At 51.7% G+C, this 27,297-nt stretch overlaps 2 protein-coding genes across 2 annotated transcripts in view; one reads left to right on the forward strand and one right to left on the reverse strand.

The window, feature by feature from the left end:
• Window positions 1-27,297, reverse strand: part of sobpa (sine oculis binding protein homolog (Drosophila) a) — an 80,837-nt gene that overhangs the window by 1,361 nt on the left and 52,179 nt on the right. Inside the window, 5 exon segments of the mRNA XM_061261966.1 lie at window positions 1-36; window positions 38-244; window positions 246-390; window positions 392-780; window positions 9,867-9,962. Of these exon segments, the coding sequence (XP_061117950.1) occupies window positions 1-36; window positions 38-244; window positions 246-390; window positions 392-780; window positions 9,867-9,962 (873 nt within the window).
• On the forward strand, window positions 12,408-17,347 carry LOC133131201 (uncharacterized). The gene is made up of 2 exons (XM_061246442.1): window positions 12,408-13,892; window positions 17,059-17,347. The coding sequence occupies exons 1-2, from the start codon at window positions 12,408-12,410 to the stop codon at window positions 17,080-17,082; spliced, it is 1,509 nt and encodes a 502-aa protein (XP_061102426.1). The 3' UTR covers window positions 17,083-17,347.

Raw genomic sequence — 27,297 nt, forward strand, 5'->3', positions numbered from 1 at the left:
GGGCAGGTGGCCGTTGTGCATCATGTTGACGGGGGGGGAAGGGCAGCCCCGAGAGGTGGGCGCCCGGGTGCGGGGGCATCATCCCGGGGTTCCCCGAGAGGGTGGGGGTGGAGGGCGGGTGGATGTGGGGGGACAGGATGGGCCGGTGCAGGGGGCTGGAGGGCGGGCCCAGGGTCCGTGGGGGCGGGGGCGGCCCGATGCCGGGGATCATGGGATTGGAGAGGGGGCTGTTGGGGCCGGGCGCGTGGTGCGGGGGGCGCCCGGAGGAACGGCGGCCGGATCTGCTGCATCATCTGGTGCTCCATGAAGAAGGGCAGCGGCACGGGCCCGCGGGGGGTCATCACCATGGGCGGGCTGCCCGGCGGGACCCCCATGGGGGGGTGCAGCGTGGGGAATGGGCGGGGCCAGCGTGGGGCTGTCGTGGGGCCGGGGGCCCGGGGTGGGCACCTTCCCGGCGGAGGACGAGGGGCAGACGGCGGAGCTGGACTCGGACGGAGAGGCCGAGCTGGAGCCCGAGGGGCCCCCCGGGGACGGAGCCTTGCGCCGCAGGTCCCCCAGCGGGGTGTTCCAGGAGTCGGGGGTGAGGAGCTGCACCCCTCCGCCGTCCGGCTTGCCCTCCATGCCCAGCCCGCCCGGCAGGGCCGCCTGCGTCTCCTTGTAGAAGATGTCCATCTTGTACTGGTTCAGACACTTGGCGCTGCAGAACTGCAGCCTGCGCTCGCCCGCCCCGAAGTCCAGGTACTCCTTAGTGTGTCTGATGTGCTTACACCAGTCACACACCTGCAGAGAGGGGGGAGAGAGAGGGGGGAGAGAGGGAGGGAGGGAGAGAGAGAGAAGGAGAGAGAGAGAGAGGGAGTGAGAGAGAGGGGAGTGAGAGGGAGAGAGAGAGGGAGAGGGAGAGAGAGGGAGGGAGAGAGAAAGAGGGAGTGAGAGGGAGAGAGGAGAGGGAGAGAGAGAGGGAGAGGGAGAGGGAGAGAGAGGGAGACAGAGAGAGAAGGAGAGAGAGAGGGAGAGAGAGAGAGGGAGGGAGGGAGAGAGAGGGGAGAGAGGGAGGAGGAGAGAGAGGGGGAGGGAGAAAGAGAGGGAGGGAGAGAGAGGAGGAGAGAAAGTAGAGAGGAGAGAGGATGGAGAGGGAGAGGAGAGCAAAAGAGGAAGGGAGGAGAGATGAATTACATCAGTTAGTATTACAGCGATATTACAGCAAACACACGCAATCTTGGCAGCACCTTTACTCTTACACTACCCTGCAATGATACATGAGCAAACTGAAATTACTCAACTTGCTCTGTGTGCTTTTGAAAAATGAATAAAAAACACACATTTTACTCCTAAACAGAAAAAAAAAGGCGGCAATAATGGCAAAGTTTGCAGTCTGAGCGAGTAGAAAACACATTTCTCAGTTCAGACTGACCTCAGGGTTAAATAAATATCTAACATTCTTCTTTACAAACCAGGGGAAAAAAGAAGAAGAATCTGGCCAGGAACCAGAGAAACACCCCGAGTCACTGGAGTGAAAAATGAAAGCGGACTGAAGAGAGGCCGGGCCTCGCCAAATCTGCTAAATTCTTTCTGTTATCACCGACACCCTTGTTCTGACACGGGATTCTCATTTACACATCGGCAGCGAGGTGCGACTCTCTGACTGTACCTCTCTCTCTCTCTCTCTCTCTCTCTCTCATTCCCTCTCTCTCTCTCCCTCTCCTTCTCTCTCTCTCTCTCTCGCTCCCTCTCTCTCTGTATGTGATGAGAGCGTTCTTAACTGAACATTCCGATGCCGATGCCTCAGAAGCAGTGGGAGTTCTAGAACACTGGTGTAGAATTCTGATGCTCGCAGATACAAAAGCGACAGCGGAAGGTTTTGCCACGTCGAGAAGAATGTTTTATTTCAGTCAGTGTTCCAGAACTCAACCAGCAGCGGTGATTGTTACGTCAGCATTAGAATGCCCGGTTAAGAACATTCTCATCGCACGTTTGTGACCTCACACGTCCACAGGCGGGGACAGGGGAGAGCTGTGCAGTCCACACAGGGGAGAGGAGCGCAGCGTAGCTCTGCTCCCGTGTCTCTGCTGCTGCTGCTGCTACGGTAACGGCGTCACATGTCTGATCTCAAACGGGCCGTGAAGCTGACGTCTGCGGGGCACAATGCCGCCTTGAGAAGGGGAAGGGGGCGCAACCAATCTCCCGCCATCAACATGATAACGAGCACAAAGGAAACATTTCCTGCTTACACAGCCCCCCCCATCCCCTGTCTATCTCTCTCTCTCTCTCTCTCTCTCACACACACTCTCTCTGTCTCATTCCCCTGTCTATCTCTCTCTCTGTCTCATTCCCCCTGTCCTATCTCTCTCTCTCTCTCTCTCTCTCTGTCTCATTCCCCCTATCTATCTCTCTCTCTCTCTCTCACGCACTCTCTCTGTCTCATTCCCCCTGTCTATCTCTCTCTCTCTCTCTCTCTGTCTCATTCCCCCTGTCTATCTATCTATCTCTCTCTCTCTCTCTCTCTCTCACACACACTCTCTCTGTCTCATTCCCCCTGTCTATCTCTCTCTCTCTGTCTCATTCCCCCTGTCTATCTCTCTCTCTGTCTCATTCCTCCTGTCTATCTCTCTGTTCCTCTTTCATTCCCAGTCTATCTCTCTCTCTCTCTTTCTCTCATTCCCCCTGTCTATCTCACTCACTCTCTCTCTCTCTCTGTCTCTCTGTCTCATTCCCCCATCTCTCTTTCTTTCTCTCTCATTCCCACTATCTCTTTCTCTTTCTCTCTCATTCCCCCTGTCTATCACTCTCTTTATCTCTCATTCCCACAGTCTCTCTCTCTCTGTCTCATTCCCACTGCCAATCTCTCTCTTTCTCTCTCATTCCCCAGTCTGTCTATCTCTCTCTCTCTCTCTCATTCCCCCTGTCTATCTCTCTTTCTCTCTCATTCCCCCTGTATATCTCATTCACCCTAGCTCACTTTCTTTACTTTACACCCTCTCCCTCATTCCTTCTCTCCTTTTTTCACTTTCCCTCTCTCTCCACCATCCATTCCCTGTACCTCATCCATCTGCTTTACGTTGTCTAGGTTTTGGTCTTGTCATCACATTTCAGATGCTTCAATAAAAAAAAGATATATATATGTGATTTGAATATTTCACCCAGGCCAAACACATCAAACACAGAGCAGCACCCAACCCCAGCTCAGCAAGTTCAGTCGAACTCAGAGCAGAGTGTGAACTGAAAGTGCAACGAGAACCCGCAGACCAGGGAATCAAATGCAGAGCAAAGTGATCCCCTCCAGTCCAATGAGTCAAGTGCAGACCAAAGCCCCTTCCCCAGTTCTGCAGACTCAAAAGCAGCCTGGAACTCCGCCAGGCCAGCGAGTGCAGAGCAGAGCCCCATCCCCAGGCCAGTGAGTCGAGTGCAGAGTGGGCTCTGTGAGGATAGCCCTGTAGTGCAGAGCTCCATCCCCAGGCCAGCGAGCGGAGTGCAGATAGCCCTGCAGTGCAGCGCTCACTCCTGCAGCTCAAAGGGGACGTGGCAGCAGCTCATGAGAGATAATTAAAGCATTAATCAGCTGTCAGGCCCCTCAACGACGGGCATCCATCACCCACACCGTAATCCCCCACTGAACACTAATGCAGCGAGATGCTGTTCCATTAACACTGGACACACACACACACACACTCACACACACACAGTCACACATACACTCACACACACACACACACACACACTCACACACAGTCTCACACACACACTCACACACACACACACACACACACTCACACACACAGTCACGCATACACTCACACACACTCATACACACACACAAACACACACAGTCTCACACAGTCTCACACACACACACACACACACACGGTCACACATACACTCACACACACTCATGTGCACACACAGACACACAGACACATACACACATACACACTCACACACACATTCACACACACACACACACACACACTCATACACACTCACGCAGACTCATGCACACACACACACACTCACACACACTCATGCACACACACACATGTGCACATGCACACACACACATACTCATGCATGCACATACACAGACACACACACACATGCACACACACACACAGCCGTACAAAAGTCAGAAAGTCTCTCTCCCTCTCTCTCACAGTCTCTCTCTCCCTCTCTCTCTCTCTCTCCCTCTCCCTCTCTCTCCCTCTCTCTCTCTCTCTCTCTCTCTCTCTCTCTCTCTCCCTCTCCCTCTCTCCAGCACTAATGTATCTCAGCGTGCACTCTCCCACAGTGCCACAGGGCAGCTCAGGGCAGTTTCCTGACCGCATGCCCCGGCCGAAAGTACAAAACACTCAGTGCTGCACTCCCCCGTCATCTCTGATGTGCAGGAACTCAGAGAGCATTTCTCTCTCAAATTAAAACTCCCATAACCAAATTTACCAACCCTGGCAGCAAGTTCAATGCAAAAACAAAACAATTCTAAACCAGACAGCATTTTCTGTGGTAAGAATTTGGCAGCAGAATACGTGCGTACACATTGGAGGGACATTTTTGTTTTTCACGGATCACATTTTCCCAAATGTACCCAGAAAGTATACAGCAATGTTCTCTTTGGATACAAAAGACTATGTTTTCCATTAAAAAATGTACTAATGAATTATATATTGCTGCCTATTTGATTGCCATTACCTGTTAATAGCTACCTGTTAGCAGAAGTACTGTCTTATTTTTCCACCCACATTCAATTCTGATTATCTGTCTGTGATAACTAGGCCTGTTTGAGCCGCGACAAAGTAAAGTAAAAGACTGTAAAATGCGGAGCCAATAGGGACCGTCTGTAGGCTTACTCTGTAAGAGTTTATTTAACACTGCACATTACAGTGTGAGTGCATGGTATGGCACGTCTCTGTGCAATGCATTGTGGGTAGTCAACGTGTAGTTAATGAGGGGTAGAGGTAAGTACGGCCTGTAGCGTTGTGGTTAAGGTACATGACTGGGACACGCAAGGTCGGTGGTTCTAATCCCGGTGTAGCCACAATAAGATCCGCACAGCCGTTGGGCCCTTGAGCAAGGCCCTTAACCCTGCATTGCTCCAGGGGAGGATTGTCTCCTGCTTAGTCTAATCAACTGTACGTCGCTCTGGATAAGAGCGTCTGCCAAAAATGCCAGTAATGTAATCTAATGATGTAATGTACCAAAAGGACAGGCAGAGTGACCGCTTAAACTCAAACTCAAACTCAAACTCAAACTCAAACTGTAACTCAAACTCAAACTCAAACTGTAACTCAAACTCGAGCGGACAGTGCGTCGCAGCAATCGGGGGCTGATTAACGGTGGGGAAACGTTCGCTGACACCGATAAAAGTTCTTCAGCGAAAGCGCGGTTCGGGGTTTGGGGGGCGTCGCGGGTCCAGCCCCAGAGCATGGCGGGCACGCTGCGTTATTTTAAATGATGAAAGTGTTTTAATGTTTAGCGCCGGGCGGCGTGACAGATGGAGAACACTTTGCGAGTGGCGGCGGCGTGGGCCGCACTGCGCTAATGGAGTTATGTTCCTCTCGCTCCCGCGCACAGCTGCTCGGCGTTGCGACCGTAATTACGCTCGTTTGTTTCACGCCGAGCGGGCAGAGCCGCACGGCATGCTGGGTAATCCCGCCGATCGCGGCCGCAGAGGCCCCGTCTCTCTCTCTCTCCCCGCCGCTGTTCCCGACGTTCCCAAACCGCTGCACCTATCCCAGTTTTCCTGAAGGGAACGTCAGGCGGTGATCAACCGGGGACTGGGGTCGTCCCATTCCGATCGCGCTGAGTCATCGCCGGTGCCGGCGGTGCTTAACGTGGCCCATCTCTCTCTGGAGCGTCCCCCGCGGGTGTCACAGAGCGGGACATACAGCCTGCAGGCCTGGATGCGTTCCCCGAGACCCTAAAACGAACGCCTGGAACATGGAGCTCTGTCTCCAGGCCACTACACACCACCCCTCACCGCCCGCCAATCAGCGCACTGCTGTGTGTGTGTGTGTGTGTGTGTGAGAGAGAGTGTGTGTATGTGTGTGTGAGAGAGAGTGTGTGTGTGTGTGAGAGAGAGTGGGTGTGAGAGAGAGTGTGTGTGTGTGTGTGTGTGAGAGAGAGTGTGTGTGTGTGTGTGAGGGAGAGACATATTGGATGTGTGTGTGTGTGTGTGTGAGAGAGAGAGAGAGACATATTGGATGTGTGTGTGTGTGTGTGTGTGTGAGAGAGACATATGTGTGTGCATAATTATGTCTGCGTGTGTGTATGTGTATGTGCGTCTGTGTTTTTATGGGTGCACTCCTTCACGACGCCGATCAGCTACGACAAACCGCGCCGGATCATCATTAGTGGATCAGATGGATCATTAACCTCCCCCCCCCCTCCCCCCCGGTGAGGGGCCCCGTCTCGGGGCCAAACCCGGCCGGCAGGGTGGCGTAACGGCCCCCGCTAATGACCCAGGGGCCAGGGCAGGTCACCGCTCCCCCTCGCCGCTGAGACGGAGATGAACTCCGACTGTGATGCCGTACCTCACCTCGCTCGCTCGCCCCGGCACTCGTTAAGCAATTAACCCCCCCCCCCCCGTCCCCCCCCACGCCGAGGCTGCCTGTCTCTCAGAGTGTGAGGAATACGCAGAGGGGCGACGACATTAAGCCTGGACTCCACTGTCTAATGGAGCTGTCCAATGCCGTCTCTGCCCCTGTGCAAGGGCTGCCCATATCCCATAAGTCAGACTGCCAAGGGCTTAATCATTACCAGTCATTACGGGCGAGAGAGGTAACGTGTGTGTGTGTGTGTGTGTGTGTGTGTGTATGCCTTTGTATGACTGTGTGTGTGTGTGTGCATCTGTGTGTGTGTGTGTGTGCATCTGTGTGTGTATGTGTATGTGTGTGCGTGTGTGTGTGTGTGTGCCTGTGTGTCTGAGTGTGTGTGTGTGTGTGCCTGTGTGTCTGAGTGTGTATGTCTGTGTGTGTGTGTGTGTGTGTGTGTGTGCCTGTGTGTCTGAGTGTGTATGTGTGTGTCTCTGTGTGTCTGTGTGTGTGTATGCCTGTGTGTGTGTGTGTGCATCTGTGTGTGCATGCGTGTGTGTGTGTGCCTGTGTGTCTGAGTGTGTATGTCTGTGTGTGTCTCTGTGTGTCTGTGTGTGAATGCCTGTGTGTGTGTGCATCTGTCTTCGTACCTGCCTGACAGTGCATACATAACTGTGTGAGTGTGTCTGTGTGCCCCTTTTCTGTGTGCACATTTTTAACATGGATATGCAATTTTAAAAAATCATGTCTTTTCTACGTACACAGAGTGTGAACCTGTTCCTACAGCACGTGTGCCGTTTATTTGCGTGTGCATGCATGAGAACGTGCAGCTTTTGTAAGCCTGCCTATGTACACGTTTGAGTGTTCGGGAGTTCGACTGTGTGTCTGGGTGCCTGGCCCCCTAGGATCTCCCTCCACGGAAAAAACTTCCGAGCCTCAACTTCCGTCCTCAAAATCTCATTCAATGAGAACTGACACGGCAGGCAGCGATTGGCGAAAAGACAGCCAATCACGCGCAGGTTCACCCCAAATGGGTCACCAGCGTGGAGGAGTTCCATGGCAACCGGCAGGCTCTGCAGCCCCGGGGTTTCTGGGATTGACGGAGAAAAAACAAACATCTAAATTCAATCGGTTTAAATAGATTGAATGAAACACTTCATTTGTCTGTTTTAGATTAGTGGATGTCTCGAAAGGGACAACCCACACAAAAACTATCTGCTTAAGTATGACAGCATGATCTCGGAAAGCGGTTAACAATGGATTTATATAAAACTCCTGAAAGGCCCGATTCAGCTGCAGCTAAGTGGGACCAATAGGCGTTGTTAATTAAAACTGCATTTAAATATTCAATTCAAAAGCTATTCACACACACACAAAGTAATACAATAACTAAAGCAGCTCTGGTGCCAAGTTACGTAAGGGCAGAAATTATGTATGGAAGACACATCAATTGTTTTTTTTTGTGTTTAGCACTTGGTATAAATGGTGGGTCTGGATAAAAATAATTTTTTTAAACACAGCAAGTTAGACACAGATCACATTACCCAGTCTTCCCATTCATAAAAACATTCCACTGATCCATGATCAGCCTCTCTCTCTTCTGTGACATCACAGAGATCTCAATGCTCTCTGTTTGCACTCATGATAACATTCCTCTGATACGGGATCAGTCTCTGCCTCTTCTGTGACATCACAGAGATCATAATGCTCTTTGTTTCCACTCACAAAAACATTGCAGTGATCTGCGATCAGCCTCTCTCTCTCGCTCTCTCTCTCTCTCTCTCTCTCTCTCTCTCTGCTGTGACATCACAGAGTCACATGCCAGATACTTGATGATCACGTATGAGAGATTTAGTCACATGGAAGACACCACTGAATACAGTGGAATCTGACTTTGTATTCATTTTAAAACCCCAATAAAAATCTAAAGGCAACTGGCTACAACGAACTGATGGCTAAGTCCGGTTGGAGGAAGTTGGGCGCTGTTGGCATGTAATACAGGACTTGCATTACATATAAACAATAGTTTGGCTGAATGGCCTGTTGCCATGTCAGTGGTAGAAAAACACACAGGGAAACACATTGTTGCAATAAATGAACCCTAGCAGCGCTACACCATTTCTGTAGGAGTTTAGGTTGATTATAAATCCAGCAATCCATCTGAAGCGATTCTAGCTGTGTACAAAAACAGAGGCAAACAGGCAGTTTTACATAAGAAACACGCATTTCATACATTCTCACCAAACGGCAAGCTCCATGCACGCTCCTGCCCAGAGCTCAGTCTCAGAAGAAGAAAAAGAACACCATCTACCAGCATGCTTCACACCGAGACGTTCAGTTAACCAATCGAAAAGCTAGTCCTCCAACTGGAACACCAGGAAATTGAACCAAGACTAAAACCGCTCAACACACATTAGGAATCCGTTGGTCAGAAAAAGACGGACCTGTCTGCAAACTAAAAAGCAGAAGGCTAAAAGCTGCTACGGATGGGCGAACGAAGTCTGCATCATCTTGTTACTTGAGCAGTTTTGGCAGTTTTGTACGCTTTTATACTAGGAGGGCCTGTCTAACAGAATCAGGCATTTTGGTCATTAGTTCTTTTGTACAAAAACTGCACTCTTGTTCTGTATGTGGGGAGAAGACTGAACTCAACCAGGCCAGATCCTGGGCTGTTAATCCAGCACCCGAGAGACAGATTAGGAAGCCTGTAAAATGAAATGTTAGATGACCGTATGATCATTTCCACATGTTTCAATACTTACAGTAATCTTAGTGAGCAACGTCTATGGAAAGCAAAAGAAATAGGATCACACAGCAAGATGCAGAATGAAAAATGTGAAAAGAAAATATAACATAAAAAACATGAAATAAACTTGAATGAAAAATGAATGCAAACCTGCTCATCAGCCAAAAACTTCTAAAAGAGTAAAATACAGTAAAAAAACAAAAAAAACAGCTCTACTATATTAAACAACATTTAAACATGACTATCAAATCAAAGTATGTAAATCAGACCTGGGTCAAATACATAATTGTTTTGGATTCAGATATTTTTCAATGCTTTACTGAGCTTGTCTGGTGTACTGGAACCTGGGAAATACTCTCAAAAACTGCAAGCTCCGCCTTTTCCGGTCCTCTTGGTCGGCTCAACCGCAACCAGGCAAGCTCAATCGAGCACAGAAAAAGTATTTGAATCCAAAAACAATTACGTGCTTGAGCCCAGGTCTGGTAGTCAGTAGTGCATTACGCTTACCCGTTAGCCATCAAGAAATAAGAAAATAATAATAATAATAATAGTAATAATGATAAAGTTTAAGCTCGAGCTGTTGTTAAATGATTTATTCTTACAAGAACATCGCTGTTAATCTTGAAGACAAGCCTGGGCGTGTCCTGACCAAAGCTCTGCTGGGGAAATTTCTCAGCATGGCCGTCTTCGTCTCGCGCCTGAGGGGAAACATAACGGCCTATTTTACGGACGGGCAAAATAAAGCGCTAAAGAGCAGTAAAAAAAAATGAATTAACGTAAATAATAATATAATATTAATACTCATAATATTAATATTTTAAATTTATATATATGTATATATATAAAATAAAATAAAAACTAAACAACAACAACGGAAAGAATGGAATGCTGCAAACATAAGGATTAAGAGAAAATGCGTGTGGTGCAGTGTCAAGAAATAACAACAAAAATAATATTTGGAAACAACGTGAACAGGGCATGCATATTTCCTGTGTGAAAACCCACATGTGATCATCGGCAAAAACCAAAGAAGAAAAAAAAAACAGTGACATGTGTGACAACAGTTGGCATGGCAACAGAAAGGCTGGTGTATGGTCGGGTGCAAAAGGGGCGGAGCCGGTGTTGTGACGGACAGACTTCCTTAGTGGTGGGAGTGGGGGTGGGGGTGGGGGGGGGGCATGCACAGACGGGTGTGAAGTTTGGGGTCTACAGGGGGCGTCTGCCGGGACCAGTTCACGGACCACATACTTTGGGGTCAGTTCAGTTTGTGCCGGGTCCAACCAGAACCAAAACCCAGAACCGGTCAGGCACTGGTACCATCTGAGACAGAGCCTCGCCTTGCGGTAGTGTCTCACTGTTAAGGCTAAGTCCTGACGCAGTCTGACAGAACTTTGTCACAGTTCAGCCAGACAGTGCACTTGTTACTGTCACATGATTTTTGTCCTTGGAGATGCGGCACTGCACTTTGTCACTGAAGCATAAATTAGCATTTTAATTTCTGTAATTCTGATCATTTTACAGGCCCACTAACTGCTCTTCACTGACAGAGAGGCCTATTTAATACGGCTTTAAGGCTCTTTTAAATAGATCACTTAGTTTTGTGTTTTTAACGCTCGTGGAGAGTGAACCTTCAGTCTTGACCTTCAATAAGTTTCAGTCTTCAGTGAGTCTTCGGTCCACTGCCAGGAGGCGTGTGTTTGAACTTGTTTTGGGTTCAAGTTGTGTGTGTGATGTGTGAGTGAGTTTGTGCATGCTTGTGTGTGTGCGTGTGTGTGTTTGTTACTGTGGGTGTGTGTGCCAGCGTGCATGGTGTGTGTGTATTACTGTGTGTGCATTCGTGCATGGTGTGTGCCCGTTACTGTGTGTGTGTGTGTGTGTGTGGTGTGTGGTGTGTGCATTTGTGCGTGGTGTGCGCATTACTGTGTGTGTGTGTGTGCGTGTGTGTGTGTGTGCGTGCGTGCGTGCGTGCGTGAGTGCGTGCGTGCGTGCGTGTGTGCGTGTGTGTGTAACCTGGCCCCCTCTCATTCTGAACAGCCTCATCTCAGCAGATTTGTCTCAGATTACGTAAACCTGTGTTTGAGTCACTGACTGAACATGAATCATATCCTGAGATTCAAGGTGAAAGAAAAACTCCATTCAAACAAGTGACAGTGTCCAGTTTAAGGTAGCACAAACAAAATACAAAACAAACAGTGATGGTGAGTGGGACTCTGTGTGTTGTGGTGGCCCGACCAGGGATCGGTACACCACTGGGGTGGAACGGCCCGTGCGCCGGCGCCAAGAGTTGGGGAGGCTGATTCACTCTGAATATTTTCCCCTGTCCTATCTAAGGGAACGGCACCTTGGAGAGAGACCGGGAGGAGAATCAGCACCATGGCCAGCAACCCCCGGGGCGAGACGGGTGCGGCCGCATTCCGCACGTGAATGAACAATTTGCATTAAGCAGGAACAGCTGACACGAGTGCGGAAAGGAGAGGCGGCGTCTACAAAAGGGGCCGAAAAACGCAACCCGAGGCTCATGACGGAGGAGGAGAGATCCGGAGCCAGAGCACACACATAGGTTGACGAAACCTGGACGGAGCTAACTTACGGCGAGAGAGCCCATGCATGCGGAGGAAACCCCCACGGACGAACCCTCAAAAGTCGCGGATTCACGTGAGCCGACAATTAAAACAACGCGCTCGCTAACCTCTCTCTCTCTCTCTCTCTCTCTCGGAGCCTAGACGGCATCAAAGGCGGGCGACTAGGCGAGGAAGGACGGCTTCAGCGGCCAGGGCACCGCCGGGACAGAGCGAACCACCGGCGGATTCAAGGCGGACGAACACGGCTAATTGAATACCGGTTTCTTTAGAAGTTTTCCCAACAGTGGAGTTCCTAATTTTTTGGACACTTATATTTTTTTAGTTTCTTTTCTTTTATGGTTTTGTGCATGAAAAGAAAGCACGTGTCGGTGCTGGACTTGTGAAGTGCCCTGAAGGCACGTGGGGAAAATAAAGACGTATTTTCACCCATTTTACTCTCTCTCCCTCTCTCTCTACCAGCGGGTCGCCACATATGGTGGAGAATGCTGGCACCCTGATCCAAGCTACCACGAGAGAGAGGCCTGACCAAAAAGGGAAAAATAAATCCAGACCCGCCAGACCATGGAGGAAGCGATAAACGCCCTACTGCGCTCCCAAGGCGCCCTGCAGAAAGCCGTGGCAGAACTGTGCCAGAAGACGGGGCCAGGGACCCCCGCCAGAGGCCCCAAGGAGGTGCTCCTAAAGCAAACGCCGGACGACGAGGTCGAGGCCTACCTGGAGACCTTTGAGCGGACGGCCCACTTAGAGAAATGGCCCCCCGAAGCCTGGGGCTCCATCCTGGCACCATTCCTCAGTGGGGAGGCCCAGAAGGCTTATCGAGGCCTACCCCCTGCCGAGGCCCATGTCTACCCCACCCTGAAGGCTACCATCCTAGCCCAGTATGGGTACAGCCTGCCAGCCCGGGCACAGAGGTTCCATCAGTGGACCTACGACCCCGCCCTCCCGGCGAGGGCCCAGGTGATGGCCCTGGGGCGGTTGACCAAGAGCTGGCTAGTGGAGGGCGACGGACCGGCCCTCCTCGACCGGGTGGTGCTGGACCGCTGTGCCCGGAGCCTGGCACCAGAACTCAAAAAATACGTGGCCCAACAGGGGCCCCGGACCATTGATGGCCTCGTCAACCTCCTCGAGAACCACCAGGTGGCCCAGGAGATGGTCCGAGCGACGAGAATGGACAGCCCCCGAAGACCTCCAGCAGCGGTCCGACCGGAGCCGCGGACCAGACCCCAGTGGAAGGAGGACGCCCGGACGGAGATGGGCCGGAGGAGGGAGATGAGGCGGTGCTTCTCCTGCGGCCAGGAGGGCCATCTAAGCCGGGACTGCCCCGGCAGGGAGGAGTCCATGGCCACCGCTCCCGAGAGTGGCAGACCCTGCCACTACCTCACCACCTGCTGGGCCCACCAGGGCACGGCAGCCCCGAGACTACCCATCAGGATCGGGGGCCAAGACGCAGAGGCCCTGCTGGACTCCGGGAGCGCCATAACGCTGGTGAGACCCACCCTAGCCGGAGAGAGTCGCAGTGAGACAATCGCCGTCACCTGTATACATGGCGATGTGCGGCACTACCCCACCGCTGAGGTAACAATAACCACCCCTAGGGGGCAATTCACAGGGAAGGTGGGCGTGGTGGAAAACTTGCCGGTGGCCGTGCTGTTGGGGCGAGATTGCCCGCTGTTCCGGAGCTACTGGGATGAGAGGCCTACACCGGGGAGGGCCGCTGCCAACCCCCCACCCCGCCGTCGGGGTCACCGAGGGCCACACCCGGTCTGGGTTGCCCCGTCTGGGGAGAGTGACGGAGAGGAGACCACCACCCCCGCCCGGAGACGACCCACCGCGCGACCCCACACGGGGACCACGGACACCGCCCAGGAGGGCCCGACCCCCCGGCCACCCCGGGGGCCCGAATCCAGCAGCACCGGGGAATTGTCGGAGTTCCAACCCGAGACAGAAAGGGCCCCAACCGAGTTTGGCGCCGCCCAACTACAAGACCCCAACCTTGCCCAGGCCTGGAAGGCTGCAGCATATATCGAGGGCGTCCCACAAGACGGGGTGAGTAGACCGGCCCTCCCCTATTTCCAAGTACAGAATGGCTTCCTGTATCGTGTCTGCAGGATCAACGATGAGAAGGTGGAGCAGCTGCTGATCCCCCAGACGCACACCTCCAAGGTACTATATCTTGCCCACACCCACCTGTTGGGGGCGCACCTAGGGCGCGAGAAGACGCAGGAGCGGATTATGGCCCGCTTCTACTGGCCGGGCGTCAAGAGGGCTGTAGAGGACTACTGCCGGCAGTGTGCGACGTGCCAACTGCACAGCCCGAAGGTAACATATCGCAACCCCCTGATACCCCTCCCCATCATAGATGTGCCCTTTCGCAGGATTGCCATGGACATAGTGGGACCCCTACCCAAGTCTAGCCGGGGCCACCGCTACATCCTGGTGATCCTCGACTACGCCACCCGATACCCGGAGGCGGTGCCGTTACGGGCCGCGACAGGGAAAAGTGTCGCGAGAGAGCTTTTCCTGCTGTTTAGCCGGGTGGGGATAGCAGAGGAGGTGCTGACTGACCAGGGGTCCTGCTTCATGTCTGGGGTGATGAAGGAAATGTGCAAACTGCTACACATCAACCAAATGAGGACGTCAGTCTACCACCCCCAAACGGATGGGCTGGTGGAACGGTTCAACAAGACCCTGAAGATGATGATGAGGAAGATGATAACCACCGACGGTAAGGACTGGGATCACCTACTGCCTTATTTAATGTTTGCCATCCGTGAGGTCCCCCAGGCATCCACAGGATACGCCCCCTTCGAGCTACTCTACGGGAGGCGGCCCCGAGGGCTCCTGGACCTCGCCAAGGAGGCCTGGGAACAGCAGCCGTCCAGACAGCGCTCCCTGGTGGAGCATGTGGCTGACATGGACCAACGGATGGCGCGCATCTGGCCGATGGTCCGGGAGCACATGACCCAGGCCCAGGCAGAGCAGGCCAGGCTGTACAACCGGAATGCCCAGGTGCGTGAGTTCCAGCCCGGAGACAAGGTGATGGTCCTGATCCCCACGAGTGAATGTAAGTTTCTGGCCAAATGGCATGGCCCCTACGAGGTGGTGGCCAAGGCGGGGCCCGTCAATTACACCGTCCGACAAGTAGGGAGGAGACACACCCTCCAACGGTACCATGTCAACCTGCTGAAAAAATGGCATGAACCTGTGCACGTCTCTGCTCACTCATGTCTGACCACAGGGGGCGCCACCGGACCACCGGAGGTGACCACGGGAGACCAGTTGACGGATAGACAGCGCCAAGAACTCCGGGAGATGGTAAGCCGGCATACCGACGTGTTTTCCCCCCTCCCGGGCCGGACCAGGCTCGTCCAACATGACATCGTGACCGAGGCCGGGAAGAAAGTGCGGCTGCGACCCTACCGGATCCCGGAAGCCAGAAGACAGGCCATCAGGGAGGAGGTGGCCAAGATGCTAGACTTGGGGGTGATTGAGGAATCCCAAAGCGCCTGGTCCAGCCCGGTAGTGTTGGTGCCAAAACCCGACGGAAGTTGGCGCTTCTGCAATGATTTCCGGAGACTCAACGAAATCTCCCAATATGACGCCTACCCCATGCCCCGAGTCGATGAGCTGATAGAGCGGCTCGGACCAGCCCGATATATCAGCACCCTGGACCTCACCCGAGGGTACTGGCAGGTGCCCCTAACCCCCCGGGCGAGGGAAAAGACGGCCTTCGCCACCCCGGACGGCCTGTTCCAGTACAGAGTGCTGCCGTTTGGAGTCCATGGAGCCCCCGCCACCTTCCAACGCCTCATGGACAAGATCCTGAGGCCCCACAGGGAGTATGCCGCCGCGTATATTGATGACATTGTGATCCACAGTGCCGACTGGGAGAGCCACCTGAGGAGGCTGGAGACCGTGCTGGGGGCGCTCCGGGAGGCTGGGCTAACGGCTAACCCCGCTAAATGCCGCCTGGGCCTGGAGGAGGCCGATTACCTAGGCCACACGGTGGGACGAGGGTGCGTACGACCCCAGAGCCGGAAGGTGGACGGAATCGCGAACTGGCCACGACCCACCACCAAGAGGCAAGTTCGCACCTTCCTGGGACTCGTGGGATATTATAGGCAGTTCATCCCGGACTTCGCGTCTAGAGCAGCCCCACTACACGACCTAACAAAAAAAGAGCAAGGCCACACCGTGAAATGGTCGGAGGAGGCAGATCGGGCCTTCGTGGACCTGAGGGCTGCCCTGGGACAGGAGCCAGTGTTAGCCACCCCTAACTTTGCACAGAAATTTGTCTTGCAGACCGACGCCTCAGAGACAGGACTGGGAGCCGTCCTGTCGCAGATACAAGACGCAACGGAGCACCCCATCACATACATCAGCCGGAAGCTCCTGAAACACGAGAGAAACTACAGCACGGTGGAGAAGGAGTGCCTGGCCATCAGATGGGCAGTGGGTAAGATGAGGTATTACCTCCTAGGCCGGGAATTCATACTAATCACTGATCATGCCCCCCTGACCTGGATGTATCGGTGCAAGGACACCAACGCCAGGGTGACCCGATGGTTCCTCGAACTCCAAAATTTTAAATTCAAGGTGGAACACAGGGCGGGGAGGCTCCAGGGAAACGCGGATGCACTGTCGAGGATGAATGAGGGCCTGTATTGTAACGCTCCCGCCGAGGGCTGGGAGCTGAGGGGGAGGAAATGTGGTGGCCCGACCAGGGATCGGTACACCACTGGGGTGGAACGGCCCGTGCGCCGGCGCCAAGAGTTGGGGAGGCTGATTCACTCTGAATATTTTCCCCTGTCCTATCTAAGGGAACGGCACCTTGGAGAGAGACCGGGAGGAGAATCAGCACCATGGCCAGCAACCCCCGGGGCGAGACGGGTGCGGCCGCATTCCGCACGTGAATGAACAATTTGCATTAAGCAGGAACAGCTGACACGAGTGCGGAAAGGAGAGGCGGCGTCTACAAAAGGGGCCGAAAAACGCAACCCGAGGCTCATGACGGAGGAGGAGAGATCCGGAGCCAGAGCACACACATAGGTTGACGAAACCTGGACGGAGCTAACTTACGGCGAGAGAGCCCATGCATGCGGAGGAAACCCCCACGGACGAACCCTCAAAAGTCGCGGATTCACGTGAGCCGACAATTAAAACAACGCGCTCGCTAACCTCTCTCTCTCTCTCTCTCTCTCTCGGAGCCTAGACGGCATCAAAGGCGGGCGACTAGGCGAGGAAGGACGGCTTCAGCGGCCAGGGCACCGCCGGGACAGAGCGAACCACCGGCGGATTCAAGGCGGACGAACACGGCTAATTGAATACCGGTTTCTTTAGAAGTTTTCCCAACAGTGGAGTTCCTAATTTTTTGGACACTTATATTTTTTTAGTTTCTTTTCTTTTATGGTTTTGTGCATGAAAAGAAAGCACGTGTCGGTGCTGGACTTGTGAAGTGCCCTGAAGGCACGTGGGGAAAATAAAGACGTATTTTCACCCATTTTACTCTCTCTCCCTCTCTCTCTACCAGCGGGTCGCCACAGTGTGTCTGTCTGTGTATGTGTGTGTGTGTGTGCGTGTGTGTGTGTGTGTGTGTGTGGGTGTGTGTTGGTGAGTGGGACTCTGTGCGTGTGTGTGTGTGCGTGCGTGTGTGTGTGTGTGTGTGTGAGTGTGCGTGTGTGTGTGTGCGTGTGTGTGCGTGTGCGTGTGTGTGTGTGAGTGTGTGTGGGTGTGTGTGTCCTACCTGCAACAGAGAAAACTGCACGGGGGGTAAGAGAGGGAAGGCAGATATACAGAGAGTGAGACACAGCGACAGTGAAAACCCTCCTTATCTACCTTCAAACATCTCTCTCTCTCCCTCTCTCTCTCTCTCCCTCTCTCTCTCTCCCTCACTCTCTCCCTCTCTCTCTCCCTCTCTCCCTCGCTCTCTCTCTCTCTCCCTCTCTCCCTCTCTCTCTCTCCCTCTCTCCCTCGCTCTCTCTCTCTCTCCCTCCTCCGTGTCAGAAGTACACCCAAAATTTCCCCTTCCCTCCTCATAAACTCAGTCACATGACATTTTACACACAAAGGCTGGTCGACCCGGGGGCATCGACACTGCTACCCACAATGCATTGCAGTGCACCGGCCATTGGGCTGCTGATTCCAAACACAAACAGCACAATTCGATACCCAGCGAAATCACCTCTAACTGTGCTAATTCAACTGAAACAGTGTTAAATCAGCTCTTATAGTGTTTATAAGAGTGACAGAGGGAGCTACGATGTGGGCGATAGGGACGGTAGTCTATAAGAGCTGATTTTGCTTTGAACATTTTCACCAAGTAGTACAGTACAGCCTAATCTGACATAATTAAACACCCCGCATGCAGGAGATTGTGCCTCATTTCTGTGGGATAATTAACCTTCTCACGTGTTTGTGACAGCCTCATTTCTCTCCCGTAATTAAACATCGCACACGTGTGCTTGCACCCGTGTCTGAACATCACACACACACACACACACACACACGCACGCGCGCGTGCGCTCCTGACAGGAAACACAGGCACAGCGCACAGACGCGCGTTCATTTCTCGCTGATAATTACGCACCACGCACTTCTGTTCGTATGCAGTTTCTGGCCATTAACAAAACATTACACATGCATACACATAGAGTCGCTGCATGTCGAAGTGATCCTCTTAAGAGGGAGAGGGGGAGGACAGAGAGAGAGAGGGACAGAGAGAGAGAAAGAGAGAGAGGGACAGAGGGAGAGAGACAGAGAGAGGGACAGAGAGAAAGAGGGAGAGGGACAGAAAGAGTGAGACAGAAAGAGAGAGAGGGACAGAGGGAGAGAGACAGAGAGAGAGAGGGACAGAGAGAAAGAGAGAGAGGGACAGAGGGAGAGAGACAGAGAGAGAGAGGGACAGAGAGAGAGACGGGGTGGAAGAGAGAGGGAGAGGGAAGACTCGTGAAAGAAACAGAGCGAGTGAGAGCAATAGAGAGAAAGACAGAAGTGAGGGATAGTCGGAGAGAGAGATGGAAAAGTGCTGAGAGAGGGTGAGAGAGCGGGAGAGACAGACAGAGAGAAAGAGAGAGAGACAGAGAGAGAGAGAGAGAGAGTGAAATGGGTTTCTGGCCATTAATGAAACATTACACATGCACACACACAGAGTCGCTGCATGTCGAGGTGATCCTCTTAAGACCCTCGTAGCGCACATTAAAGCGCAATCCTCTGTGAAGCCGTTTCAGGCCTCTGTCTGGTTGATCAGTTAAACCTTAAAGACCAAACGGGAGGACGATAAATCTGCACGTATGAAGGGGGTTAAACACGGTTTCTAATCCCGATTCAATGACAGTGCGACAGGACAAGGATAATGGGAAACCTCTGGTGAAAATCTGACTCTGAGCGTAATAAGGTATTCCTGGGCGAGATCCCCCTCCATCCGCACGTTGTTATGGTGACGGGATTAAGCTGTGGATCAGGATTTAAAAGATTTAGGATTAACAATGCCAATGACGTTTATCCCGCTAAATTAGCATGATGCTGTCTGGAGAGGGAGATGGGGGAGGACCAGAGAGAGAGAGACAGAGTGAGAGAGAGGGACAGAGAGAGAGAAAGAGAGAGAGGGACAGAGAGAGAGAGACAGAGAGAGAGAGAGGGACAGAAAGAGGGAGAGGGACAGAAAGAGTGAGACAGAGAGAGAGAGAGGGACAGAGAGAGACGGGGTGGAAGAGAGAGGGAGAGGGAAGACTAGTGAAAGAAACAGAGAGCAAGTGAGAGAGTAATAGAGAGAAAGAGAGAAGTGAGGGATAGTCGGAGAGAGAGATGGAAAAGTGCTGAGAGAGGGGGAGAGAGCGGGAGAGACAGACAGAGAGAAAGAGAGAGACAGAGAGAGAGAGAGAGTGAAATGGGGCTACATGACTACCCCTGTAGGTGTTTGCATTAAACATGACCGCGATCGTTCCACAATCCTTTCCCCTCCATTTTGGCAGTCTCCTCAGCAATTACGACAGAAATCCCCCAAGGTTGTAAAACCCGCTTCACACCGACGTACGCAAAAACCTTTCAGCTCCGCAGTGGCACAGAACAGATGGAAAACTGTGTAGCCTGCATCACCAAAAACACTGAAAACCCATCGGCTTCTTTCAGAGAGCTGCAAACCACACACACACACACTCACACACGCATATACACACACACACACACACTCACACACACACATATACACACACACACACATTCACTCACACTCGCACACACACACAAACACACACACACACTCGCACATACACACATACACACACACATACACACGCACACACACACACGCATATACACACACACACACACACTCACACACACGCACACACACACAGACGCACACACTCACACACATTCACTCACACTCGCACACACACACATATACACACACACACACACACACACTCGCACATACACACATACACACACACACAAACACACACACACTTGCACATACACACATACACACACACATACGTACACGCACACACACACAGACACACACACACACACATACACACGCGCACACACACATACATACACACACACACAGGAAACACAGGTATCCAGTTCTGTTTTGAGGAAGGACATTCCACATGAATCACCAGAACTTTCTAGAACAAAAACACAGCCTCACTTAGAGGACCGCCTAGGTCCTGTACAAGACACACCTGAAGGACACCTTGTGTGAGCCCCAATACTCCCCAAAAAATGAATCCTCCTTTCCTTCCCTCATCTCCTCCTCCTATCTGGAGGTATGGGGGGGGGGAGTGGAGGAAAAGAGGAAACATGTTTTGGGGACACTGCCTTTAGGATTCCATCCAGGCCAGGTTGTAGCCCTGGTACCTGCTGCTCCAACACAACACACCTGAACAGGGGCCTGGATGGCTGTGTCCAAAACACCTTGATTGCGTACTATTGTACATGTAAATGAAGTACACTGGATGAGTAAGTTGTTAAGCAGGTGAAAAGCTTCTCTAAATGCAGTGCTACTGATTTACATATTTCCAGGGTTTCGCTGAATGTGAGCACGCTCAAAACTACTGTTTCCTCCAAAAATAGCCCGTGTAGTGTCTACTAAACATAGTGCATGTGACATATTCCCCAAGCTAAGTATTGTAAGATGCCCGCCCTTGTAATACACAGCCCTCGCCTCCTCCTCTATGATGTATTGGGCTGTGATTGGACCAAAAGGTGGCTCTGCCCCATCCTCTATGATCTACTGGGCTGTAATTGGACCCAACGGCAGCTCCGCCTCTTCTTCTATGATCTACTGGGCTGTGATTGGACCCAAAGGTGGCTCCGCCTCTTCCTCTCTGTGGGACCCATTTAAAAAGTATTTTACATTAGTAGTAGTAGTTTTACATTACATTACATTACATTACATGTCATTTGGCAGACGCTCTTATCCAGAGCGATGTACAGTTGACTAGCCTAAGCAGGAGACAATCCTCCCCTGGAGCAATGCAGGGTTAAGGGCCTTGATCAAGGGGCCCAACGGCTGTGCGGATCTCATTGTGGCTACTCCGGGGGATCGAACCCCACCGACCTTGCGGGTCCCAGTCATGCGCCTTAACCACTACGAGTGCACTCCGCTAAACCCTGGAAATATGTAAATAAAATAAAAATGCCTACTTAACTTAACCTTCTCCTTCAGTGTGCTCACAGTCTGCATTCAGGAGCGCAGCGGGTACTGATATAAGTAAGCAGTGTGTTTAGGAGACGGTGCACCTTACGGTAGTTAGGGGGCTGTTTAGGACAGTGGCTGATGCCACCCTGGCTTAGCAGGCAGTGCACATTTTGAGGACACAGTGGGGCAGGAGGCTCCACGCTGGCGGGACGGGGCGCTGAAGGACAGGGCGCTAGCTGACATGGCCCCTCGCCCCCTGCCCTTCCAGATCCGCAGAGGTGACGCGGGCGGTGTCTCTTACCGAAACCCAATCAGCACAGTGTCAGCTCAGCGCCGGGCGCCGCGAGGTGTCCGTCCGTCCGTCCGTCCGTCTGTCTGTCTGTCTGTCTGTCAGGCAGGGCGAGCAGGTCGGAGAGACGGACACACAGAGGGCGGGTTTCGCATGGCGGGGTTTTTACAGGGGTGTGGAGAGGGAGGGGGGTGTTTTTTCGTTAGCGGTTCTCTCTCCCGGGGAAAACGGTGGCTCCATGGTGGGGGCCCTGAGTTCTGTGTTAGGCCCGCCCCTTCCTGTATGTTGGCCACGCCCCCTGACCCTCCATCACCAGTGGGAGTGGAGCTACATCGTCAGAGTTGAGGAGGCATGACACACACACACACACACTCTCACACACACACACTCACACACACACACACACACACACTCTCACACACACACACACACTCACACACACACACACAGACAGACACACACAGAGTCCCACTCACCAACACACACACACACACACACACACACACCCACTTACCCACACACACTTCAAGAGAGATGGCATGGATGACAGGAGGGTGTGTCAGGAATATGCTTATTTTACCGCCGGTGACACACCAACACACACACATCCAGACACATATTTACGCACACACACACACACCCATGCACACATACACACCCACACACACACACACACACACAGACACATACACACACACACACCCACACACCCACACACACACACACACACACACACACACACACACGTCATTATGCAGGCTCCGTTTCCTGCGCGTTAGGACCGCAGGCCGGTGGCAGGGCCCCAGCTCATTAGCATACAGTGCTAATGAGGCCCTGGTGTGGCCAAAGCGGACCCCACCAGCACCTCGGCGCTGCCAGGCACAGCCAGCCAATCACAGCTGCTAAGCAGGCATGTCCGCTCTGCGAGCTCATAACCGGCCAATCAGAGCTGCCAAGCACACGCATCCCCTCTGCAAGCTCACAGCCATCCAATCAGAGCTGCCAAGCACTCCCGGAAACCAGCGTCCACACCGCAAGCTCACAACCAGCCAATCAGAACTGCCAAGCACACGCATCCGCTCCCAAAGCTCACAACCGGCCAATCAGACGCCCAGGAGCTGCCAAGGAGTCAGAACCGCCAGCCCTGCTCAGATCTGGGCACAGGAGAGGTGTGTGTGTGTGTGTGTGGGTGCGTGTGTGTGTGTGTGTGTGTGTGAGAGTGTGTGTGTGGGTGCGTGTGTGTGTGTGTGTGTGTGTGTGTGTGTGTGTGTGTGTGTGTGTGTGTGTGGGGGGGTGTGATGCAGGGAGGAACAGGCAGGCCAGACTCTTTGCTTGTAGAACTGCAGCAGGTGTGGCTCTGTGCTGCCAGTTTGGGCAGGTGCACCTCCAACCCGTCTGTGATACACTCGTGTCTCACAGGGAAGACAGTGGTGTCGCACCATAACCCTTCCCCATGCTTACCACTGTGTAACACTATAACACTTCCCCAGGCTTACCACTGTGTAGCACTATAACACTTCCCCATGCTTACCACTGTGTAGCACTATAACACTTCCCCATGCTTACCACTGTGTAACACTATAACACTTCCCCATGCTTACCACTGTGTAACACCATAACACTTTCCCATGCTTACCACTGTGTAAAACTATAACACTTCCCCATGCTTACCACTGTGTAACACTATAACACTTCCCCATGCTTACCACTGTGTAACACCATAACACTTCCCCATGCTTACCACTGTGTAGCACTATAACACTTCCCCATGCTTACCACTGTGTAACACTATAACACTTCCCCATGCTTACCACTGTGTAACACCATAACACTTCCCCATGCTTACCACTGTGTAAAACTATAACACTTCCCCATGCTTACCACTGTGTAACACTATAACACTTCCCCATGCTTACCACTGTGTAACACCATAACACTTCCCCATGCTTACCACTGTGTAACACCATAACACTTCCCCATGCTTACCACTGTGTAACACTATAACACTTCCCTGTGCTTACCACTGTGTAACACCATAACACTTCCCCATGCTTACCACTGTGTAACACTATAACACTTCCCCGTGCTTACCACTGTGTAACACCATAACACTTCCCCATGCTTACCGCTGTGTAACACTATAACACTTCCCCATGCTTACCGCTGTGTAACACTATAACACTTCCCCATGCTTACCGCTGTGTAACACTATAACACTTCCCCATGCTTACCACTGTGTAACACTATAACACTTCCCCATGCTTACCACTGTGTAACACCATAACACTTCCCCATGCTTAAACTTCCCTGGGTTTGCTGTTCTAAAAAACCCAGCAGTGCTATCTAATTTTGAACGATGTGTCAAGTTCCCTATTCCTAACTGCTGTGTAACATCGTAATGCTGTAATTCAGGCTGAAAGCTGTGCGACATTTTGATACTTCCCCGTTTCGTTTGCTGTGCAACACTGTAACGCTTACCCAATTCAGCTGTGGCGAAACGCTAAAATGCTTTGCCACTGGTAACGCCGTAATGTCTCCAAAGTTCACCTGATGTCCACCGCTGTGACAGCAGACTGCTCTGTCACACGGTTACTGCGCTGACATCACAGTGTGTGCACGGTGTGTGTGTGTGTGTGTGTGTGTGTGTGTTTCTGTGTGAGCCTGTGACCGTACATGTCTGTGTGTGTATATTCAGGACATGGAATTTAATCTGCTCCCTCTCTCTCTCCGTCTCTCTCTCTCTTTCTCATCATTTCATCTGGAGTGCAAGCTGTTTTGTTAACTGCTCTTAGCCGTAAAACAGTCAGCCCTCCTCCGTGTGGGATGACAGGGGCATAACGCACCCCCCCCACCCAGTGGCTGACAGACAGAGGTGGCACACGACCCCCTCTCCCACACCCAAACCCCACTCCGCCCCCCCCCCCCCACCCCCCCCATGCACTGGAGCCCCTAAACTGCAGACTGACACTGAACAACACACAGGCTGCGCATGGTTTATTTATGGAAGCGGCCTAGTCTTTAATTCTTCAGTCTGTCAGGAGCGGAGCCAGGAGTCGTCTCCCACTCTGCCCTGGAGGAGACTCCAGGAGACGCGGGGAGATGGAGGCGCGCACACGACAGTCCCCGGGAAGATTTGGGACGGGGAGTGAGAGGTATGGGGGGCGGAGGGGGGGGGGTGTGTGTGAGGGAGGGGGGGATGGCGTGTGTGAGGGAAGTTGCACGGTTGGGTGGAAAGGCAACGTAAGAATAATTAAATGAATCTTCCCTTTCCCCCTTTCCTGCTACATCTGAGTTCAGTGTCACCTCAGCAGTGGTAGGATATGTGAAAATGTGTGTGCACGTGCATACAGGTGTGTGAATACACCGTATGTGTGTGTGTGTGTGTGTATTAGTGTGTGCGCATGTGTATGTATCTTTTTATGTATGTGTATGTGCTTGTGTGTATTTCTGTGTGTGTGTGTGCTTGTGCATGCGTGTGAGTATGTGTGTACATCTATTGTTGCAAGTCCACCGCAAGTCCAATGAGGTATTTACCGTACCTCATTCTACAGCTGCTAATAAGTAGAATTTGGTGCCCAATTGGGGTTGAAACAAAAATAAACAGGGCAGTAGATCACCAGGAAGAGGGTTGGGCAGCCCTGCTCTAAACAGGTTAAGTCTCACAAACACATCTTTCACCCAGGTCTGCTCAATGCCCTGACTTGTGAAAAAAAAAAGAACAATCTTTACAGAAGAGAACTTCTGATCATGGTGTCGACACCTCAGAATGAGTACATTTTTAGCACAAATAGGCTGTGTGTTTTTAAGGAAGAATCACACGCTTTGCTGGACCCAGGGTCATCGTCGATGCCACGGTAACCATGTCACCACGGTAACTGTATCACTGCAGTAACAGCATCGGTGAGTAACAGGGGCCGTGCCTTTGCAAGCCTCAGGTGGATATTCTCTCTTTATACTTGTGTTCATGGGAACAGTCTGTGTGTGTCTCTTTGTGTGTATGTGTGAGTCTCTCTGCGTGTGTGTGTGTGTGTCTATGTGTGTGTGTGTCTGTATTTGTCTGTATGTGTGCATGTGTCTGTGTGTGTGTGTGTGTGTGTGTGTGTGAGAGTGTCTGTGTGTGTGTGTGCGTGTGTGTGGGTGATGCATTGTAAAAAATACACATACAAAAACCATAATTATAATTACCTGCCAAGGGTCTAAGATTTAAGAGATATAATGAGAATTTCCTCAGTGGTAAAATAAAAATAATAAAAAAAGTTATTAATAGATATTGACTGAATTTAAGTCAGTTCAGAATTGACTCATTTTGCAGTGTGTTCCTGAGTTCCTACAGAATGCACCTCTGTAGAGCAGACCCTGACCCTAATTCCTGATTCTCAGACGTAAATCACACATTACTTCTGCCTGGACAACACCTAATCATGTATAACGCTCCAGCACAGGGTGAGAGGGTTTGTTTATCTGCTTTGAATGCTTAGGCCTTATGGAATGTTTTTTCTTCTTCAAAACATTTTAGAACTCAGTCAAATCACATATTTGTGATCTGAGAACTAAAAGCTGCTTTCTCATGATCAGCGTCAAAACGCACAGCTCAAAATAAAGCCAAGTCGAGCGCCATCAGGGTTCAAATCGTTTAAACGATTTCACAATTAAGCCTTTTATAACTGCAGATAACCTACTACTAACACCTATTGTTGTGGTTTGTTCCAGTTTAATGAACCAACGGCTTCCTAGACGGATGACGACATGTTACAACGGCTGGTTGTGCGCTTGATTCCTCCCATGTGTGGTCAGCGCCTTACTTGGCGTTGAACGCAGCGTTTAATTCCTGATTCTCAGACGTAAATCACACATTACTTCTGCCTGGACAACACCTAATCATGTATAACGCTCCAGCACAGGGTGAGAGGGTTTGTTTATCTGCTTTGAATGCTTAGGCCTTATGGAATGTTTTTTCTTCTTCAAAACATTTTAGAACTCAGTCAAATCACATATTTGTGATCTGAGAACTAAAAGCTGCTTTCTCATGATCAGCGTCAAAACGCACAGCTCAAAATAAAGCCAAGTCGAGCGCCATCAGGGTTCAAATCGTTTAAACGATTTCACAATTAAGCCTTTTATAACTGCAGATAACCTACTACTAACACCTATTGTTGTGGTTTGTTCCAGTTTAATGAACCAACGGCTTCCTAGACGGATGACGACATGTTACAACGGCTGGTTGTGCGCTTGATTCCTCCCATGTGTGGTCAGCGCCTTACTTGGCGTTGAACGCAGCGTTTAATTCTCGTCATGTGAAAGCAACTGAAAGGGTTAAGAAGAAGATGAGTTCAGCCGGTAGGGAGCTCAAAGTGCAGAACAGGTAAAAGAGCTGGAAACCTGCTTTAGGAACAGAACAGGTAAAAGAGCTGGAAAGCTGCACACACACACACACTCACACACACACACACACACTCACACACACACACACACACACACACACACTCTCACTCACACACACACACTCACACACA

This window comes from Conger conger, chromosome 1, assembly GCF_963514075.1.
Source record: "Conger conger chromosome 1, fConCon1.1, whole genome shotgun sequence".
NCBI lineage: Eukaryota > Metazoa > Chordata > Actinopteri > Anguilliformes > Congridae > Conger > Conger conger.

What these genes read in the sequence shown, in the direction of transcription:
- LOC133131201 (XM_061246442.1), top strand. Translation starts at nt 12,408, where the DNA reads ATGGAGGAAGCGATAAACGCCCTACTGCGCTCCCAAGGCGCCCTGCAG. An exon ending in AGGGCGTCCCACAAGACGGG is followed by an intron (nt 13,893 to 17,058) that starts GTGAGTAGACCG and finishes CTCGGAGCCTAG; the next exon opens with ACGGCATCAAAGGCGGGCGA.